General features: G+C 42.9%; 2 protein-coding genes across 2 annotated transcripts; both read right to left on the bottom strand.

The window, feature by feature from the left end:
• Positions 1–1,696: 1,696 nt before the first annotated feature.
• On the bottom strand, positions 1,697–3,183 carry LOC128712363 (uncharacterized). The gene is made up of 2 exons (XM_053807257.1): positions 3,067–3,183; positions 1,697–3,007 (listed from the first exon to the last, which is right to left on the bottom strand). Exons 1-2 carry the CDS (start codon positions 3,181–3,183, stop codon positions 1,697–1,699), a joined length of 1,428 nt encoding a protein of 475 aa, XP_053663232.1.
• Positions 3,184–10,862: 7,679 nt separating this feature from the next.
• Positions 10,863–12,724, bottom strand: LOC128715883 (uncharacterized). Its single transcript, XM_053810801.1, has 6 exons — positions 12,602–12,724; positions 12,268–12,476; positions 11,657–11,792; positions 11,290–11,552; positions 11,070–11,202; positions 10,863–10,969 (listed from the first exon to the last, which is right to left on the bottom strand). Exons 1-6 carry the CDS (start codon positions 12,651–12,653, stop codon positions 10,863–10,865), a joined length of 900 nt encoding a protein of 299 aa, XP_053666776.1. The 5' UTR covers positions 12,654–12,724.
• Between the last annotated feature and the right edge of the window lie 6,210 nt (positions 12,725–18,934).

Raw genomic sequence — 18,934 nt, 5'->3', positions numbered from 1 at the left:
TGCCGTTAAAAAGCAGAAGAAAAATGCGATCCACAAAGCCATAATTTTCCATGTTGGTAGATTTTTCCATGGACGAACAACGTCTAACTATTTGTAAGATAACCTCTTTGGTGTATATACCGTAGAATTTGTGTATGTCCTGGATTATTCTTATGTTGCTCTGTAACCGGGCCAACTAGCTAGTATTTGAAAATCGAATGAAATACATAAAGGGCCATTCAATTATTACGTAACGCAAAAATTTAGAATTTTGGACCTCATCCCCCCATTGTAACAAAACGTAACGCTGGAATAAACCCCCCTCAATTAATTACTTAATATTATGATAACCCCCCCCCACCCCCCTTTTAATAACCAGTTAATTTTTTTTATTGTACAAAAAAAAACTACGACATTTTAATTTCCATTTTTATTTTGAACATAATACTGAAAAAAAAAAACACCAAGCTGCATATTTTTAAACGTTTTACTTTTAGATTACAAGTTTTGCCAAGTGGCTGCATATGATGGTCAATGCTGACGATTGGGACAGCATCATCGTTTACAACGTGTCCCAAATCTTCATCATCTGAACCCAACCATATATCCTCCTGATCCTTGATCGTAATCACCTTCTTTTTACTTTTATTTACGTCGTGTTTGGACACTGACGACGATTCTAACAACCGATCTTTTGTGGAATAAATTTGGTTACGGTTCAGCAAAACTTGTGAAGCAAAATATATTTCGCAAATTTTACAAACTCTGCTTTGTAACGCCTTTTGTAATGAAGGGCAATATAGGTCATATGGCAGCTCTTTGTATGATGGAAGAGATTTAGGTAGGATCTTTGCAGTGTTAATCGAGCTATTAAGGAAGAGTGAAACAAACGATCCACTCGTTTTGAACAAACTTGGGTACACGGCTTTAATCCCATCTGCAGTTTGATTGATGCGAATCGGAGCAGACATAAATTGCGTTGGCATTATATCGAAATAGCTGCTTCTGTGTGCTGCAACATTTGCGATTTGAACATTTCACTATCTGCTGAAAGTACTGTGAAGTGCGTACATGTGCTGAACACCATTCTGCATCACAGCTAAATATGGAATCAAACGATAACTCGGAGGAACTTGGGTCAATATGATCCGAAACTACGGGGAATCCAACGAATGTTATATTGTTCCATATTTCTGCAGCCGTTTCACCTGCATAAAATTCTTTCGAAAAGAATTAAAATTCTTTTTCTCTAATTCCAAATCAATAGTTCGAAGTCTTTCATCATGATGGGTTTCGTAATGATCATGAGGTAGAACAAGGCCTGACAATTCTCGAGACAATGGCGCCATTCTTCTTTCCAAATACAAATACAAACAATAATGATATAAAATGAAGAATCTGAGACTAAATTTAAAGAGGAATTTATACTTAATGTATAATGTATAATGGTGCGAATACAAATCACACAACTAAAATAGACCCAACCAGTGAGGTCGAAACTATGCAGCAGTGGCAATGATGGATGACGAAAAATATAATCATCAATAATTTAGCCATCTGAACAACTTATTCTTTGTAACGTATCATAAAGTTGAACCCCCCTTCCCAATATGTAACAAACCTTAACGTTTGAAGGAACCCCCTCCCCCCCCTAACAGCGTTACGTAATAATTGAATGAACCCTAACAAGCTGGAGATGCCACGGAGAGTCACCGATTTATTTTGGGTTCGATAATCCGTCTACTTCGTTATGAATAATTGTTTCCATTACGAAAGATACAACACTCAGTAAGTTTCCGCACGCATAAGCATACCACAGCAATGTAAGATCTCCCACTTTCACAACTCGCTCGACAAAAGTGTCATGTTTATAGTGCCAAATCGGTTGTGACTTGTTTTTATAGTGATAATCATAGATACCTGATTCACGAATTGCATGAAAATGAAACCTAAACACTTCTCGTAAACGTGGCGAAACATAGTACAACATCTGCCATTCAAAAAATTTTGTATCAGCGTAACGGTAGTGTTCTTGTCTATAGCGCATCGAGTCGTCGACATAAAATGTATGCCTTATGTTCTCAACTTTTGAAGCTATCACCATGGTTCTTTGTTCGTTATCTCGCCCAACTTCGAAAATACATGTCTTACCTGCACCAATAGTCGTATCATTAGGATACGTCGTAAAATTAAGATCTCGTGCCTCGTCGCCATAGCTAAACAGGCATCGTTCCTGTGTCTCCGCCAGGGTGTTGATCTCGGGATGATAACGCGCGAATGACATAAAGGAGATCACAAGCGATTGGTAGGACGATATGAGCACTATTCCCATTAGACAGAATACAGTGATGATGCGATTCTCGAATGATCCTCCATATGCTCTTGACGGACCAGCGAGGGAAATCATGAACAGCTCAAGAACTATCTCCACAACATGTAGTCTTCCGAGAAGATCGCCAAATAAGGCGAGGGTAATAGCCATTGTAAGAACTAGTATTAAGTATGTGATCCATGTGTACAAGTCGAAAGGATCGATCAGTATCGACACGATTGACTTGGGCTTGGCTCGAGGAACGTTGACTGCCAAGAATGTGTTTCCAACACCAAGTACAGTCAGAGAAATTTTCGGATAATACCTGTAAACTAATGCTGAAAATCCTATTTTGAATGTAAAGGTACTCATCACGACAGCAGTGGCGTTTATCTTTCTGGAGACTAACTCCAGGAAGTACTCGTCGAATGTCATTGAATTGCGCAAGTAATCCATTGCAAACAACCCCAACTCATAGCCGTGCAAATCACGAATCTCGTCCGGTACTAGGAGGTTGCGAGGATCGATCGTAATCGTTTGATTAGAGAAACGATTCCAGTGATAGATTTCCAAGGTATTATCTAGATCGTAAACCACCTCGTAACCATTCCGAAAAGCTTCTGCAATGGTTGAATTCGGATGTTTGTGAAATTCTTCATACTTCCACTTCGGATAGAAGAATATCGTTCGAATGTTGTTTTCAACATAATGTGCATCCTGAAAAAAACGAGTAGATACTTTGTGTGTCGATTGATGCTGTGTGCAAATGTTCTTACCACGAAATCCACTATATTACTAACGGGTATGAAATTGCAGAAGTAGCTGCTATCAGCAATTCTATAGTATAGACTTTCATGGTCTGTTATAAGTTTGGTATAGATCGGATCGTTCATGAAGACCGGGAATATTGCCTCGAAAAGACTTTCATTGCTAAGTCGCAATACTGCGAGATTTGGGAAATGTTCAACTGGACACAATTGTCGATGAAGCTCGAGTAATGTCTCCACGTAGAAGCTTGTATTGTACTGAGGAAGAGGATCTAAAGAACATACTGACACTTGTACCAACACTGATTGAAGCAGAAGAATTGCGACACTGAACAGAGTTGTACGATCTTTGCACATTGTCGTACCTTACTAGACGCACTGAAGAAGGACAAAGCAATGTTTATGGAAAACCTCGCTGTTGTAGTGATGATTTCTTCATGTCTGATCTTATCGCTGATAGTGTTTGGCATTTTAGTTATTGTCTATTCATGAGTTTGGTTCATATGATGATTGTCTTTAGAATGCATCTTTATTTCAAACATTTTCTCGAATTGCGCATAGCAAAATGTACTAGCAATCCTTAAGTATTTTCAAATGATGTTTGATTCGCATGAAAAGCTAATTATTAACAATGGACCAACGTTTACATCGGACAAATGCTGTTACTTTGTTAATATTCGTTATTCATAAGAACAGACTGAAATGTACTCCTTTCTGGTACGTGACATTAGTGTGACACATCGTCAAAAGTCGTCAGCCTCTATCAAGTATTTATACCGGACCGATTGACGGACGCATTCTGATATGAACCGTCAAAGCTTCCTGTGTGGACTGTTCTTTACCATTGCAGGGAACACTCTAGGCTAGCGCGGACATCAAGCACTCCACTTTGACATTAGCCGACAAAGGTAAAGTTCCTTATCTCTCTCTATTTATCTCCATCTCTATCTCTTTCTCCCTTTTTTATCTCTTTCTCTTACTCTTTTTCTTTCTCTCTACCTCTCTCTCTCTCTCTCTCTCTGCTCCATTCCGGCTTAATACACGGACGTATCTGTGTCCTGTGTTTTACCCAATTGTTTCAACTTACGTTTCCTCCGATGTTTTAATATCTATTTTGTAGTTTATATATTTTTTGTTTTGCAAAACCCCATATTGTTAACAATACCGAAAAGTATTGAAATGAACCTATTGGGAGGTTAAAATGAACCTAGAACAGTCTGATAAACTCGAATGACGATGCAACAATTTTGGTTCGAAGTTTCCTGCACGAGAGTAAAACCAGAAGGCACAATGTAGCTCTCGTTCTTTGAACGTTTCGTCGACTGTAGAATGGGCATGAGGTTTCGTTTTGCAGCAGTCCCTGCATTATAGTCGGCTTGGTTCGCATTCTAACATCCCGGATGATTCCACAGCCATTTACCTCGATGACGTACCACTGTCGATTCGTTCGGCATCGATTATGCTCCATAATTTGGGGGATGGCAATAACAATAACGATAAATTGAATGGGTTATGCGCTGGAAGAACCTTGTGCACGTTCGGTCGTATGAAGGGAAAAGAACTTGCCGTACGTGGAGATAAAGAAAGAGCACACACACACACACACACACACACACACACACACACACACACAAAACATGCAGATCACCGTGGGGAATGCCATTTACCAATTCGTTCACGTCTTTTTTCCGTTTTTTTTGTTCGTTCGTTTATTTAACAGTTGTGTGGTTGGCGCAGTTTGCGAACCATACCAAATGACCAAAACCTTGCGTTAGACAGCAAAAGGATACGACGACCGTAAAATGGCCTAACAGCTCATCGAATCCGAACCATCGGCAGCCGCACATCAGAATTCGGTTTCGAGATGCTCGCACTGGACGCTTCATGCTTTGCCGGTGTGTGTTCGGGTTTTTGGTCGAATTCACTTACGCCGATCGGAGCGTACCCAACAGTGTCCGGAAGCTGACCAGAAACCCATTTCGTTTGCAGGGGGGGCCGAGAACACTAGTTGAAAAATGATTCTTATTTGTCACCAACATATGATATGGTGAATGATTTATGAGCGAAATGAAACACACAACACCGGTTGTGCTGGCCCAACGGGGGATGGATGCGAGATGCTTGCCGCTGGAATCACACTTTGCATAGTTTTAGCCACCTACTTTGCCTGCGTATCATAAATCATCATCAAGATAAACGATCGTACAATTTTACCTGGGAAGCAGGTGGAATGATGCTGGCGCGTACTATTCATTTGCGGGGTTTAAAATGTTGCTACCTCGATGAAAAATGTCACAAAAGTTGGCGAAAGTTTCGGTACTTCTTACCACCTGACAAGGCGTGACACGGTGTACGTGAAGTTTGCAGATATCGAAACGATCGTTTTAGTTATTTTAAGATTTAAGAACCAGGAAACAACGAGTGATAAGCAGTGTTTAAGTTGACGGTTCTGCCATCTACATTCGACTCTATGATGTATTGATCACGTCTATTATCCTTTTTTAATTATCCTTAAATTATCTTTTTTTCATGCATTGCTTCCTGCTCAATCTCCTTTCTAAAATGATAGTTTTCTTCAAGCAATTTTAGAATTTGCTTTAATAGTACAAATTTGTTGATAGTTTCCATTGGTTTGCAACGGGAACTGTTTGTATTCATGTTTTATGCACCGCTTGCTGTAATGCTGGTGATGTCACTGCGAGCTGCAACAGTCAAACCACACATTGTAACGCTTATCTGCAGATGTGGCAATACTTTGGATAAATATCAACAGTTAGTGCTACCGTCCTTTTTTGCCACTGTGGCATGTTTGCTGAAGAGTAAATAATGCATTCCAATCCAACATTTTTTCATTCAACAAGAACAGCCGTATTGCTTCCAATCCAACATTAAGCAGACATTAAACTACCTTACTGACGAACACGAATTGACGCAAAACTCAAAGCAAATGTGGTCGTCGAGCGGATAGATGATTTTCACTGGAACACTGCCCTGACACTGACGATGATATTGCACACTATTTTGGCAGTTGGCCACTACGCCGCTTGGATTTTCTTTTTCTGTGCGGTAAACTCATGGTAAACCCCACCGCATTTGAGACGGTGCTTCGCTATCGGCGGTGTGACTAATATTATCCTTTGCAAGATCAGATGCTACCCGGCCGTACTGACGTTGCCATTTCGTGCTAGACGTAACAATAAATTCTACGTTTTTACTGCTTGCTCCCAAGCTAGTCCGTTGCGTCAGTGTGCCAGAATGGGCAATGGGAAAAATGTTGCACTTCACCGTTTGTTCACTGCACTTATCGATCCGCACGTGTGGTTCCTTCCTACACGTGCATTCGTGCGAGTGCATATTTAATGATTATTATATCGATTTTCGTACGATAATCTACGACTTCCCGCAAGCCGCTCGTCAAGCTGATTCAAGGATGCTGTCCCAATGTGGACCGACACTATGAGGGGGTTATCAATGTGTATGTTTCACTCGAGTGAGCTCACCATTCCATACAGGTAAATGCGATAGCTACGCATATATTCTATGTTTACCGTGAAGGACCAACACGAGAAACCGAAAGGCTACTGCTTTCCCCATTCATGTACGCTCGTCCAATCGTTTTCGGCCAAAAAGGTCCTTAATTACACAGAAAAAAAAAACATTCTCTCATAAGCAAATAATCATCCGTATCCAGCAATGTGCAAACGACTTCAAACAACGCAGCAGGTACCGTGATTCACCGGGGATCGTGTTGCTTTATACCCTTCATAATGTTTGTCAGCATTATCAAATCCGTGTGCGGCAGAACAAGAGACAAAAAAAAGGCCAAAAGTTCGAGCAGATGGAAAACGCTTGCGTCAGCATGTGCGGAATGGAACGTTTCCATCTTGCATACGAAAAAAAAAAACAATTTCACCTCGTCTAATGGTTTGTTCGCTTTCTTAGAAGGTTACAACATTAGCGAAACCGAATCCGCAATGAAGCGTTAAGATGAGTAGTGTTGACGAAGGCAAATATCGCTTCAGCTTGGTGCAAATATTGATGCAGGTTGCTTGCGCTACGCAACGTTCTCCGATCGAAGGGAGACCAGATCTTAGAGAGTCGTGCGCTGTAAATACGCATCCGCCGCAAGTTCAGCAGTTTGAGCATTTTAATTTTTGCGCTGATGTGCTGTACGGTCACGCTTGCTGTGCTGCAGCGAGATGGAAACCAACCAGCACCAACCAGGCATGGTTAGGGGCATCGAGCATATGAATAAGTCTTGCCAAAGTTTCCTCCCCTCGCCCCTTTTTGGCCGAAGAAGAAAGGGAAAAGCGTTACAAAGTTGCGTGACTACCAAGCATTAAAGCTATCAAATAAGATTTTCTTTTTCGTCGCTCTGCGCTCGCCACAGGTTTCGGAGAACCGTGATTAACGGCCAAAGTTATGCCGACTTGAAACGTAAACCGATTAACGGAAGATGAGAAAATGGTAAATGTTCTTCCTTGTTCTGCTTATCCAAATCAACCGCACCCATGCGCCCGGTTTAACCGGGCTTATCGGTTTTGCCGAAGAGCAACAACAAAAAAAGGAAAATATCAGAGTAATTATTTAAATTATAATCACTTGGATAACATTTGCTGTGCGTTTTGCGTGGGACGTACTCTTTGGCTAAGGAAAGCCGAAGGAAAAAGCGCCCGTTCAGCACATACATCGTGCTTATGCGGAAAGTAGAGCGGATGGGTGATTGACGTGGAAAGTAATAGGCACAGCAACACATGTATGACATTTTTCCAAAAACAAAAAAAAAACCCCGAGCCCTGAACATTTTTGTGGAATCGTTTCATCCACGGTAACATCAAACGCGAAACCTTAAGCACGATGGATGAGGAAAATACAAACATAATTACATTATTTGATCATGATTAGGGTAACGAAAACCGAATGTTTCGGCTTGTAAAAGAGCTGTTTTTCGGAAGTTCTAGCCTTACTTACTTAAGCCTAGCGCTGGGAACACTTTGATGCTGCGACAACTCGTCACATTTAGTTCACAAAGAACACTTTCTTGTTTTCTATCAGTCTGCTAAAACGCTCTCTAGAGTTCGTCGTGGCTTCTGGGCGTTGCATAATGCCAAGATCAAGCAACAAACCAGGCAAAACAATTTTGCAAAGCACATAATGATTCCTCATTAATTGTGTACCGTCTGGTTTTCATTCTGCCCGTTTAGGCACGATGGTTTTAGACTTTCTGGAGAATGGACAATCATTTGGGAATGTCTGGTCCTAACCAGAAGCAAATTAAACTTCAGCACTGTGGTTGACTGTTGGTTGGTGAATTAATTGATACCATCGGTCAGAGTACGCATCACGCGGATGGGGGGGGGGCTTAAGCTTGACCCTTGCTTAGCAGCATCCCAAACAGAACCGTGGCTGAAGTGAGCAACGAATTTAAGTGTTTCAAAAGTAATAATTTCGTGGAACGAAAAAAAAAAGAAAACTTTCGCCTTTCCATCACATTTCTATTTTCCCATTAAGCGCCAATCCATCAAAACAAAAGAGCACTGGAAAAGATGAACAGAATGCGAAAATCTCTTTACTTAACGTCAGCACCTGCGGTTCTCAGCGAAAGAGCATTTTCACCGCCTATTAATCGTGGCTCGGGGCGGGTGTGCTGTGTGTGGTCTTCGACAGCCTCCCGGATCGTGTTTTTTTTTTGTCTCTTTTTTCGCTCGTCTTAGTTTTTGGAGAGCCTCGGGGATTTGAGGATTGGTCGCTGGAACTCGCTAGCATCCTTCACACACAGCTCGCCCCTGGGCACGAACCGAACGAACTAGCTAACTGCTTGTCCATTTAACTCCGAATGAGTATCCATTTTCATTTCAAGTGTTGTGTAATATCATACCGTGCCCTATGCACACAGCGGAGGAAAACCAGCGAAACAGAAAGAAAAAACCGAAATGAAATACCACAGCAGTGGGACGCCCGGATGAAAATGGATGGGACGCAAACTTTCTCCTTACGGCATGGGTGCCTCGCCGGCTCTCAAGTAGTAGTAGCAGCAGCAGCACTAAATAGAACGATAATGAAATGAATGGATATCATACTGTTATAGCGCGAAATTGGAGAACAAGAGCAACATAGACATGCTTTTGTGTGTGTGTGTGTGATGTGTATAGTGCCACCACTCGAACGAACGTGCAGGAGAATGAAGCAACTTTGAAAAAATCGTCCGTCCCAATGGCTTCAATTATTTCAGCAACGGTGTTCGATTTCTTCGGGCTTCGATAAATAGCTCTTCACTAGGGCCGTGGGTACTACTTTGTGCCGCCCAGCGGAGAAAGCACAGGAAATAATCTTAGATTGCCTTTTCATTATTATATTTTCCCCCTGTCTCGCTCTCGCGCACAAAGACCATCCATAACAGGACCCACGGGCGACAGGATCCGGCTTTATACCATTATTTTGCAACGACAGTTTCCAGCAAAATTGCGAAGAGGATCGAGAGGAGAAGAGAGAAAAAAAAACACGTAACATGAAATCCTGCCGTCTCAAATATCGAGACTGAGAAAAATTCTTTTCTGTAATTTTATTAATAGTTATACCTTCGGGCGAGTAGCGCTTGGAAACGGCCCAGCTTAAGTGTTTCCCATGGTCGGCGTCTGCTTTTTCGGCGAAACGGCGTACAACCGGGCCAAGGTATCGTCGGTGTATATTTCATCTTGCCGCGCCTGAAAAACCTGAACAAACGGCGTTCGTGTTTTTGTGAAGTGCTTTTGTTTCCTCCCGACCCACACTGCATTGTCGACTCGCTGTCGAACGGGCGGTGGTACATGCCGGTTAGCCGATCGGGAGGAAAAAGAAAGCGCTCCGGCTTCAGTGATTGGATTTGTATGTGTGTTTTGTGATTGTGAGTTTTTCCAGCGGAATGAGTTTTGAAATGTTCGGCAAAAGTCCTTCAAAATGGGTCGAACACGATAAAGCGAACTAACTAACAGAAACGCTAGACGAAACGACCAACGCTCGTATTATTACTTACGTTCGATTTCGGATAAACTTCGAACAAGATCAGTAAAGCACAACGTGTGGAAGAATGTGAAATTATTTTTGAAACAATTTGATACTTTATTCATTCCTTTTCCATTTCATACCGCTTGTGTAATTGATAAAACGAGTTTTTGTTTGTTTGTTTTTTTGTTTTGTTTTGCAATAGTTCATCCCACCAAGTGTGCGTCCCACCGTACCACTCGTACCGGACGCTTGCGCCCGTAAGCGTCGCATCCCTTCTGGCACTGTTGACATGATCGCTGCCTTCGCAGGAGATGATTTAGTTAGATTTGTTAGTTTGAGTTAAAACTATGACAAATATGTACAGTCCGGTGTCATTCTGATATCTTTACAAATCGGGGGATTTTTTATTCTTTTGGTATCGTTCGTTTGTTTTTTGGATTTTTGCGCTTTCGTTTGTTTTTTTTTTTGTGGGGGGAGGGAGTTGAGAGAAAGTTTTTGCTTTAGCTTTTGCCCGAACAGTGTTGCCCGTTCAAGGAAAAAACCGGGTTGCGCAGCCGTGCTGTTGATATGATGAATATACTTGACATTGATACTGTTGATATGTTCTTAAGAGTGGCCTATTCCTTCCCCCCTCACACGGGGGATTGATCGTATTCGCATAGACCAACCACACATAATTCGCATGCACGACCCCCAAATACGCTAATTGACCAAAAAAGAACCAAAAACAAACGGATAGGAAAGAAAGTGAACAGTTTCAGTGATGCATGTCTTGCCATCTGCCACTTCCCAATATCCCGCTTCCTACCTAACGTTGACCTTTAACTAGTGTAACGATAACTTGCCAACAGAACAAAAATATATGTGACTAATTTGGCTGCCGACAGCCGGTCAGCGCTTTCCGTTGCCCAGTTGCTTGAAGCCGCCGCTGGAATGGGGCAGGGTTGGAGCGAGGGAGGGTAAAAACGAGAGACAAAGCGTAAACTGTTAGTTGGACATTGAAACCATGTTGCCCTGAGTGGCCTTACCTTGCACACGGTCTGCCCGCGAATCAGCCGATACGGCCCGTCTGGATTCCAGCGTAGGTGCTTTCTGCAATTTTTCACCCTCAACACTTTCCTCGTTGCTCTTCCAGTACACGGTCGAGATGGTTGCGAGGCACTGGAAGGACGACGAAAAAAAAAAACCAGACAACGATCAACCACTAGAGCGCCTTGCAGCAAAACAACAGTTCGCCCGTCGCTGTACCTTCAACTTCATATCGCCGTGCTTGAAATGTTTCGGTTTGACGCGAAACTCCAGTCCCAGTACGGATGTTTCCAGCTTGTCGACTCCGGTAATGTGTGGGTCGTACCGTTTCACCAGCCCCGGTTCGGCGGGATCACCGTTGATGTACCACGTGAGATGGACGGCCGGTTTGGAGCGGCCCGAGGTACAGTTTACCCGCACCGGATCACCGATCTGGTACCGTGGCCTACCGCCCGTGATGTACGGATCCTGGTCAGGCAAAACTGATCCGCATTATGTGGCGGGTGTGTCACAGAAAGGTGGGAAAGAAACAAAAAAAATCCAACAATTCGGGGTCGCTTTATGCTACGGACGCTCCGTTACTTACCCACAACCATCATTTCTCCATGGTCGGAGACGGTTTGGAACGAGGGTGCCTCGGCAGACACCTCGCATCTATACTTCCCGCTGGAGGATAAATCTAGTGGATCTAGAATCACTTGTTCGCTTGTTGAGTTTGCTAACTGGCAGGTTTGTAAGCACAGTGATAGCGTGCATCCATGATGCCAGAGGACGAGATCAGAAAGATAAGAAACGAGATCAGAGAGATGTTGCAAACAGTCTCGGACGAAAGGTGCCAATTGATTTGTACGCAGGACTTTTACGCTTTACATTCGTTGTTTGTAAACGAATCATCTTAATGACATGAAAAGTATTTCTAATATCTAATTCCTTGATTGATTCTGGATGTAATTCACTTGAAGTTTTTGATAATTCTTTGTCTATCTAATGTCTAGAAACTATCGTTCGGAACTTCTTCAGGACTGAAATCTTTTCGTTTGTTCATTTTCTACAGGCTTTGTAGGCTGACATTAGCCTCTTCATAACTCTGAACTGCTGTCGCCAGAACTGATGCGACACTTTGGATGTACCAGCTGTTTCCTCAGCAACTTCAGACAGCTTATGGCGCGCAGTGTATGAAGGTTAGACAATACTTACATCTACGGCTATGCCTGGTTGGGGGAAAACACTTCCCGGAGGATCGTCTCTTGGCACGAAGCGATAAAACTCACGTCCATCCTTGTACCACTTCACTGAATACAGCGCCTCACCTTCCATATCATAGTGGCACTCGAGCTTGACGGCGTGGCCTCGGATCGTATGTTTGGGAACTCGCACCTCGGTCAACGTGATACAGTGAACGAAATCTGCACGTAAACAAAATTTTCTTATCATTTGCCCGGCAACTGCCATTCCCGCCCATTCCACCAACCCCACGCTTGTTGACCAAACTTCCACCCCATCTTTCGCAACTCCCTGCCATGCTACGTACCATAAAGGACGAATAGATGAAACACTGTTAACCAACACCACATTTTATGCATCCTTTTCGAAGTATCCAGTTGGAAGAAACGTGTTTGATGCCAATGCTCATGCCGTCACGAGCAAGCCGCTTTCTTATGCATGCTTTTGCACGGCCAATGCTGTATGTTTCACGGAGTTCGGGGTGACCGTTTCACGGCGACGCGGTACGAAGCGTTTGAATGTGGCAAAGTTATTAGCATTTGCCATTAGATGACACATTTTCGTTTTTTTTTTGTTTTACCTTCCAACACTGTCCCCACTGTTTGCTTTCCTTTTCGCTCGCTAGCCGCGCTTCGGTTTTCGGTACTTCACTCACGCTCGTCACTCACTCAGTAATTCGCATTCATCGTACATTCACGTAATTATCCGGCCTCTAGGCCACCGGATAGGAACACAAACGCACTGCCGCGCACAAACGCGCGACTCAAGGATCTATTTTTATGAACACGGGAACGCGTCTGTGTTGGCGCTTCCTGTGCCGGTGTACCGCGACGTTTCGCGAGCGGTGATTAATCTTGCGTTCGGCATTCGGCTATGTTGGCTAATATACCATATTCACACACGTAATCCAACGCGAACGAGCCCGATATTGGTAATTGCAGTAGAATAATTCCACCGATACCGACACTATCTCTATAGCACACACCAAACAGCACACATCCTACACAGTTCGGGCTGCGAGCCTGCCGTGCGTCCGGTGGAGCATATTTGCCCGCTTAGCACGATCTTTGCCAACTGAAGGCAAATGTTAAAAGAGCCCCCTATTCATTGCCGCCCGCGGTCATCGGTGACGACAGCATCGCAACGCTCGGGAGAGCCATTTGCCACGAGAGATATCGCCAGATTTCGGACGCACATGCGCGGACCGAACACATCGTCTGAGGCCGAACCGTTTGTCGTCAACACGTTGCAGCACCCTCGCGCGGTTGGTACCGGTACTACGGGTCTGTAGTTGCGTTGGTATTTGCATTATAGTAACCGCATCAGCACAACATTCCGAACGTCATCACAGTTAATGGGAACACTAGCGAGCGACCGAAAACGTACATCAATCAACATTTAATGCACGCTGAGCTGTCATTATGCGAATCAAACATTTGCTGGTATCAACAGCTCTATTGGAAACTGCCATTTTGAAGGACAGGTATTCGTGGAAGTAAGTAAGTACCTCAATATCCGGAGCGTATACTATAGTATTTAGTTCACCATTTGGACGATTCAACTCTGGACGATTTGGACTTTTGGATAAATTCTGTATTGGGTCGATTAAAGTATTTAGCTTTGGGTACTACAAGCAGCTGAAAATCCAAAATTGAAAAGCTGATATATGTACAAGCAGTCCTCTAGATACGCTATAATAGCGGACCGCTATAACCCGGGAAAAATCCATGATACTCGAATTTCCGCGCAAGTTGAATCTGGGAGTAAAATCGTTCATACTTCAAAGTTCTCAAGTCAAGTCAAAGTCAGTTCAAAGAAGTCAACCATCTGACTTCTTTCCTTGCATATAATTTATTCATCAAAACAGGCTACTTTTTGATAGAATATGTTAAAATAAACTAAGAGCAAATGTTTTATATAATAAAGGAAGCTATTTTAGACCAATGTTACAGCTGTTTGATTAGATTTAGTGCTATAATATAACTCAGCTGTCAAATTTCCAAAAACCGCGTATTTCCGAATCCGCGTATGAAAGGAACCGCGTATGTCGAGAACTGCCTATATATCCAAGGAAGATGTTTTGGAATGGGACGATTTGAGTATTTATATATATATATATAATATGAGTATTTAAATATAATATTAACATTAAATTTAATACTTACATATATGTATAATTTATAAATAATATTATAACTATAAATACTACAAACTGCTGAATATTGGACGTTAGACGAGGCAGAAGCCCAAGTCCTACAAGGGTAGTACATCCAACGGAGATGATCTGGATAGAGGTCGATTTGAGTATTCAGCTGTGAGTACTACTAGCAGCTGAATATTGGTCGTTAGACGAGGCAGAAGCCAAAATCTAACGAAGGTAATATATCCGAAGGCCATAATTTGGATTGGGTCGATTTGAGTATTTAGCTGTGAGTAGTACAAGCAGCCGAATATTGGTCGTTGGGCGAGCCCAAGGAGCCCAAGTCCAACAAGGGACATGATCTGGATTGGATCGAATTGAGTATATAGCTGTGAGTACTATAAGCAGCTGAATATTAAACATTTGACGAAGCAAAAGCCCAAGTCCAACAAGGGTAGTACATCCAAATGACATGATCTAAATTAGGTCGATTTGAGTATTTAGCTATGAGTACTTTAAGCAGCTGAATATTGGACGTTAAACAAAGTAAAAGCCCAAGTCCAAGAAGGGTGGTCTTGATCCAAAGGAGATGATATCTTGATACTGGGCAAAGCATGCTGCGTACTTACCACAAAATTAGTAAACCACTGCAGGCAAGACCTATTACTAAATACTAAATACTTACATTAAATGCTAGGAAGCGAAACTGCTTAGCCCATCAAAACACAGGCACGTCTAAAAGCCCCCAAAAAATACGGATGTTCCCACCGAGAGAATGTTATCACACCGCGTGAATCCTATATCTTAAGCCACCCTGCATGCAACAAGATATAAAAACGCTTCAACCAAAAAACCACCCCGAGTGGTTGCACTCGGCTGCAACAACCGCCTCTCTTCTACCTCGTTTTTTTTTTTTTGGGTCGACAAAGTACAAGCCGTGCTCGTTATTGGGTGCTTTTTTGGGTACCACAAACAGAAGGATTACATCACTCTCCTGATGGACCGGATATCGGTACGTGAACGGGTCATAAAGCCCTCGGTTGTGTGTACGCCGCGGCGAGTCATAAATATATCGAAAGCGCATAAAACCGCCAGAGCGACATGGTGGGGCATTCTGCGTGGCGTTGTTTTTTTTTTGTTTTTTGGTTTTGTTTCATTCGCCCTTGTTGTCGTTTTTTGTGTACGCCAAATGTTCTATGAAAAATGCAAGTACATCGAAACCGCTTTTTCCAGTTCAACGGAGGATTAAATATATTGCCTCGGTGGCAGCTTTTGCCCATGCTTTTTCTGCAGCCTCCAACGATGATGGCACTTCAATCTCTTATTCACTCGTTTTCTCTTGTGATGCATTAAAACAAAGCAAAAACAAAAAGCATTCCCCTTTTGGGAACAGAAACAGTTTTTCGATGGCAAACGCAAATGCATTCGGGCTAAAGTGCGATGGTTTCAATAATAGCCACTAAAGCGAGTTTATATGCGCAAGAGATGGGCGTAAGGAAGAGAATGAAGTTGACAAGCCTTGATGGAAAAAGGTAGCATAACTAGTGCAGAGCAAAGAATGGTCGTTAATACATTACTTTAAAAGATGAAACGAACGGGTACGAAATGGTCCCTCGAATGAAGCTTGTTTAAACTAACTTTTATGCAATGATACGAACAACGCTTCTCTCCAAACTAGCAAAGGACATTAATGTATCTTCACAATATATTGTGCTGTTCCTTTGCCCATGTCCGTCTCACTGGGAGTGGAGGGTTCGCTAAAACATGCACCAGCCCGGGAATATCACCATTTCAAGTTGACTAAAGATGAATCGCTTTCCAGTAAATTTCACATTTCCCACATTAGTCCACCGGAAAATCGTGCACTGCGCTGCGCTATGTGCAGCAGTAAGCATTCGTACTTTAGTACGTCACAGTTGCGTCGAAAGCACCACTCGCCATCTTTTGGGCACAACATTCGTACGTCACCATTGTTTATAAATAGTTGCACCGCCAGGGGAAGGAAGATATAAATAATAAACAATTATCCATCATTTAAGTGATGCAAAGAACTTGGCCGGAAATGTTTAACAGTGCCACGGTGGCAATGGAAGAAATAAACGGCCAGCTCTCCATCAAAAAACATGCTGACTCAACTATCAAAAATGTTACTAGTTGGGGTATGGTGAGAAGAAACAAAAAAACAACCGAACCAACATTAACACATACCTACGCTAGACACAAAACTACAGGGTGGACGTTTATTTTTTTTGTGTGTATGTTCTGATTCATTTCCTATCCAAAGCGTGGAATGGTGTGCATAGTAAAACCTTGTAAATTAAGTATTGCGTGACGAGCAGTAATTATGGGCGGCTCATAAATTGACATTTCAAGCTGGGTTTTTGAAATTTGACGCATACTATCAAAGTTAAACGGCCAGAAACTTGTCCCGGGAAATGTGATAACATTACCATTAAACGTGTGCTCCTGTTAACTGTTTAAGCGTGTTTTTGTAGATTTATGCAAATCCCTGTACAAATAGGCCGAGGGCTGTGGGCAGGCAGCAGGAAGTACGCGTTGTGAGTGTGTGTGCGTGTGTGTGTGTTTTTTTATTAGCATGTCCGGCATGTCGTGCTTTCAATCAGCTGTGAAACTGGTGGTCTTTTAACTTTTAACCGCAATCATGTGCAGACGATATGGGAATGGGGTTGTTTTGCGATGCGATAGTGGCAGATAGTGGCACTTTGCACTGATTGCTTTCGATTCATGGCACACCGCACCACTAGCACTGGGCATCCATCCCATTCTTGGCTGACGTAAGGCGAAGATGCAGAACCGGAATAATGTCTCTTGCAAGCACTGGTCGATTAGCTGCCAGTCGGAGGTCTGCTGATGCTTAAGGTCTGTCTATTGATTGATCAATTGAATTGCTTTGAAAGGCCACTACTATCCATGCTGCACACTGATGTGTAGTGGGCGTCCAGAGAAGCGCACCAGTACGTGCACTCATGGTGCCACCACCGCTTCCCGGGCCAGCCGGCCTCGGTATGCAACGTTGCATCCACGTACGGTTGCACACCAGAAAAACGATACTGATGTGATCGATTTGAATGCGATTGGTCTGTGGGATGGTTTCGATCCGTAGCCACGGCAGTTCATTGTGTGCGATGTACGACGGGTGGTTTTCCTTGGTGTTCTTTTTTTCTTTCTTCCATCCCCTTATTTGCCGCTGTATCTTTGAAATGTATCTAATGGACTCGGAATCGGAAATCAATCAATAAAATGAAAGAAATGTACGGGGCAGGGCGAATACAAAATAACATAGCTTTATGATGAGCTACAGATTTGGATGCGGTCAAAGAAGCGCCAGAAAGCGTAATGGAAATAGCAACCTGTTCGGGAGCTATTTCTGTGCAGATAGCTATCGTTTTGCCAGCAGAAATGGGGAAAAAGTATTTTTGTCAAGGAATTTGAGGGTCTTCAATTGTAGCTCTATTCCAGAAGCTACATACTAGCGAAGCTATGCTGTACTAATGTCTCAATTTAAAGCATTCTCAAACCATTCTCCAGAGAAGGATTTTTTTTTCATGCTCGTTTTAGAGCAATATCTTATCAATGAGCGCAAAAGAAATCATTTTGAATGTCGGACGTGATATAATGGTGGGATGGTCGTACAGTGTGAAACCTATCCACCAAACAAGGCATTGCAGTGAAAGAAATATGGGTACGCGCGTTATGCTAATGGGTGACATTATAGGAACTTTTCATTACAAAACAAAAAACATCCCCTAAAACGGGTTATCAACACTACACCAATGCCACAACGGTCCATTTTCTTCCCGGCCGGACCAATCTTCACGTTGGATGGACGCTTTCGATGGGCAAAAGACGTCGCCCAACATCCCATAACCGTTATGCGTTAAAATTTATGGTGTGGTTTCGCAACCAAAAACACTGGACCTATTCGGAAAAACGAATTTTAATTATCTTTTAATTTGCATATAAATTGACTGGCAGGGGAAACAATGAAGTAATAAAGGCCCCCCCCTTTTTTTCCGTTGGCCAAATCTAGTTCTCGGTGTTGGTGTCTACTGCCGCAGACGAAACGCAGACTACAAACTGGCCCAAAAACTGTCGAAATTGACATTTAGTTAGGTATACGGATGGTCGGAGTTTTGGATCAGCTTCAGGGAATTTGTGTCTTTATTCCATCGACGGTTACGCAACGCGAAGAGGTTTCTGGTGGTTGGCCGACAGGAAAAAAAAACAAGCGCGGATGGTTACCACTACATAGCTATAAGGTCGCGCGATGACAAAGCCAATCACACGGTGCGAAAGAAAAATGCACAATGCGTCGAACAGTATGCGTCCGCTGTCGTGGTATCACGGCGCACGGACAATCTCGCACCGCACCGTTGATTAGGAGCAAAAGCTGCTGCTGGGCTGCTGGCAATTTTCAGACCAATTATTATGACGAGCCGGGACAGTTGTTTTGTCTAATGAATACGCTACGATCACAAA

Source organism: Anopheles marshallii, chromosome 3 (genome assembly GCF_943734725.1).
Source record: "Anopheles marshallii chromosome 3, idAnoMarsDA_429_01, whole genome shotgun sequence".
Taxonomy (NCBI): domain Eukaryota; kingdom Metazoa; phylum Arthropoda; class Insecta; order Diptera; family Culicidae; genus Anopheles; species Anopheles marshallii.
Note: the sequence above shows the minus strand (reverse complement) of the source record. Positions and strands in the feature narration are given on the sequence as shown.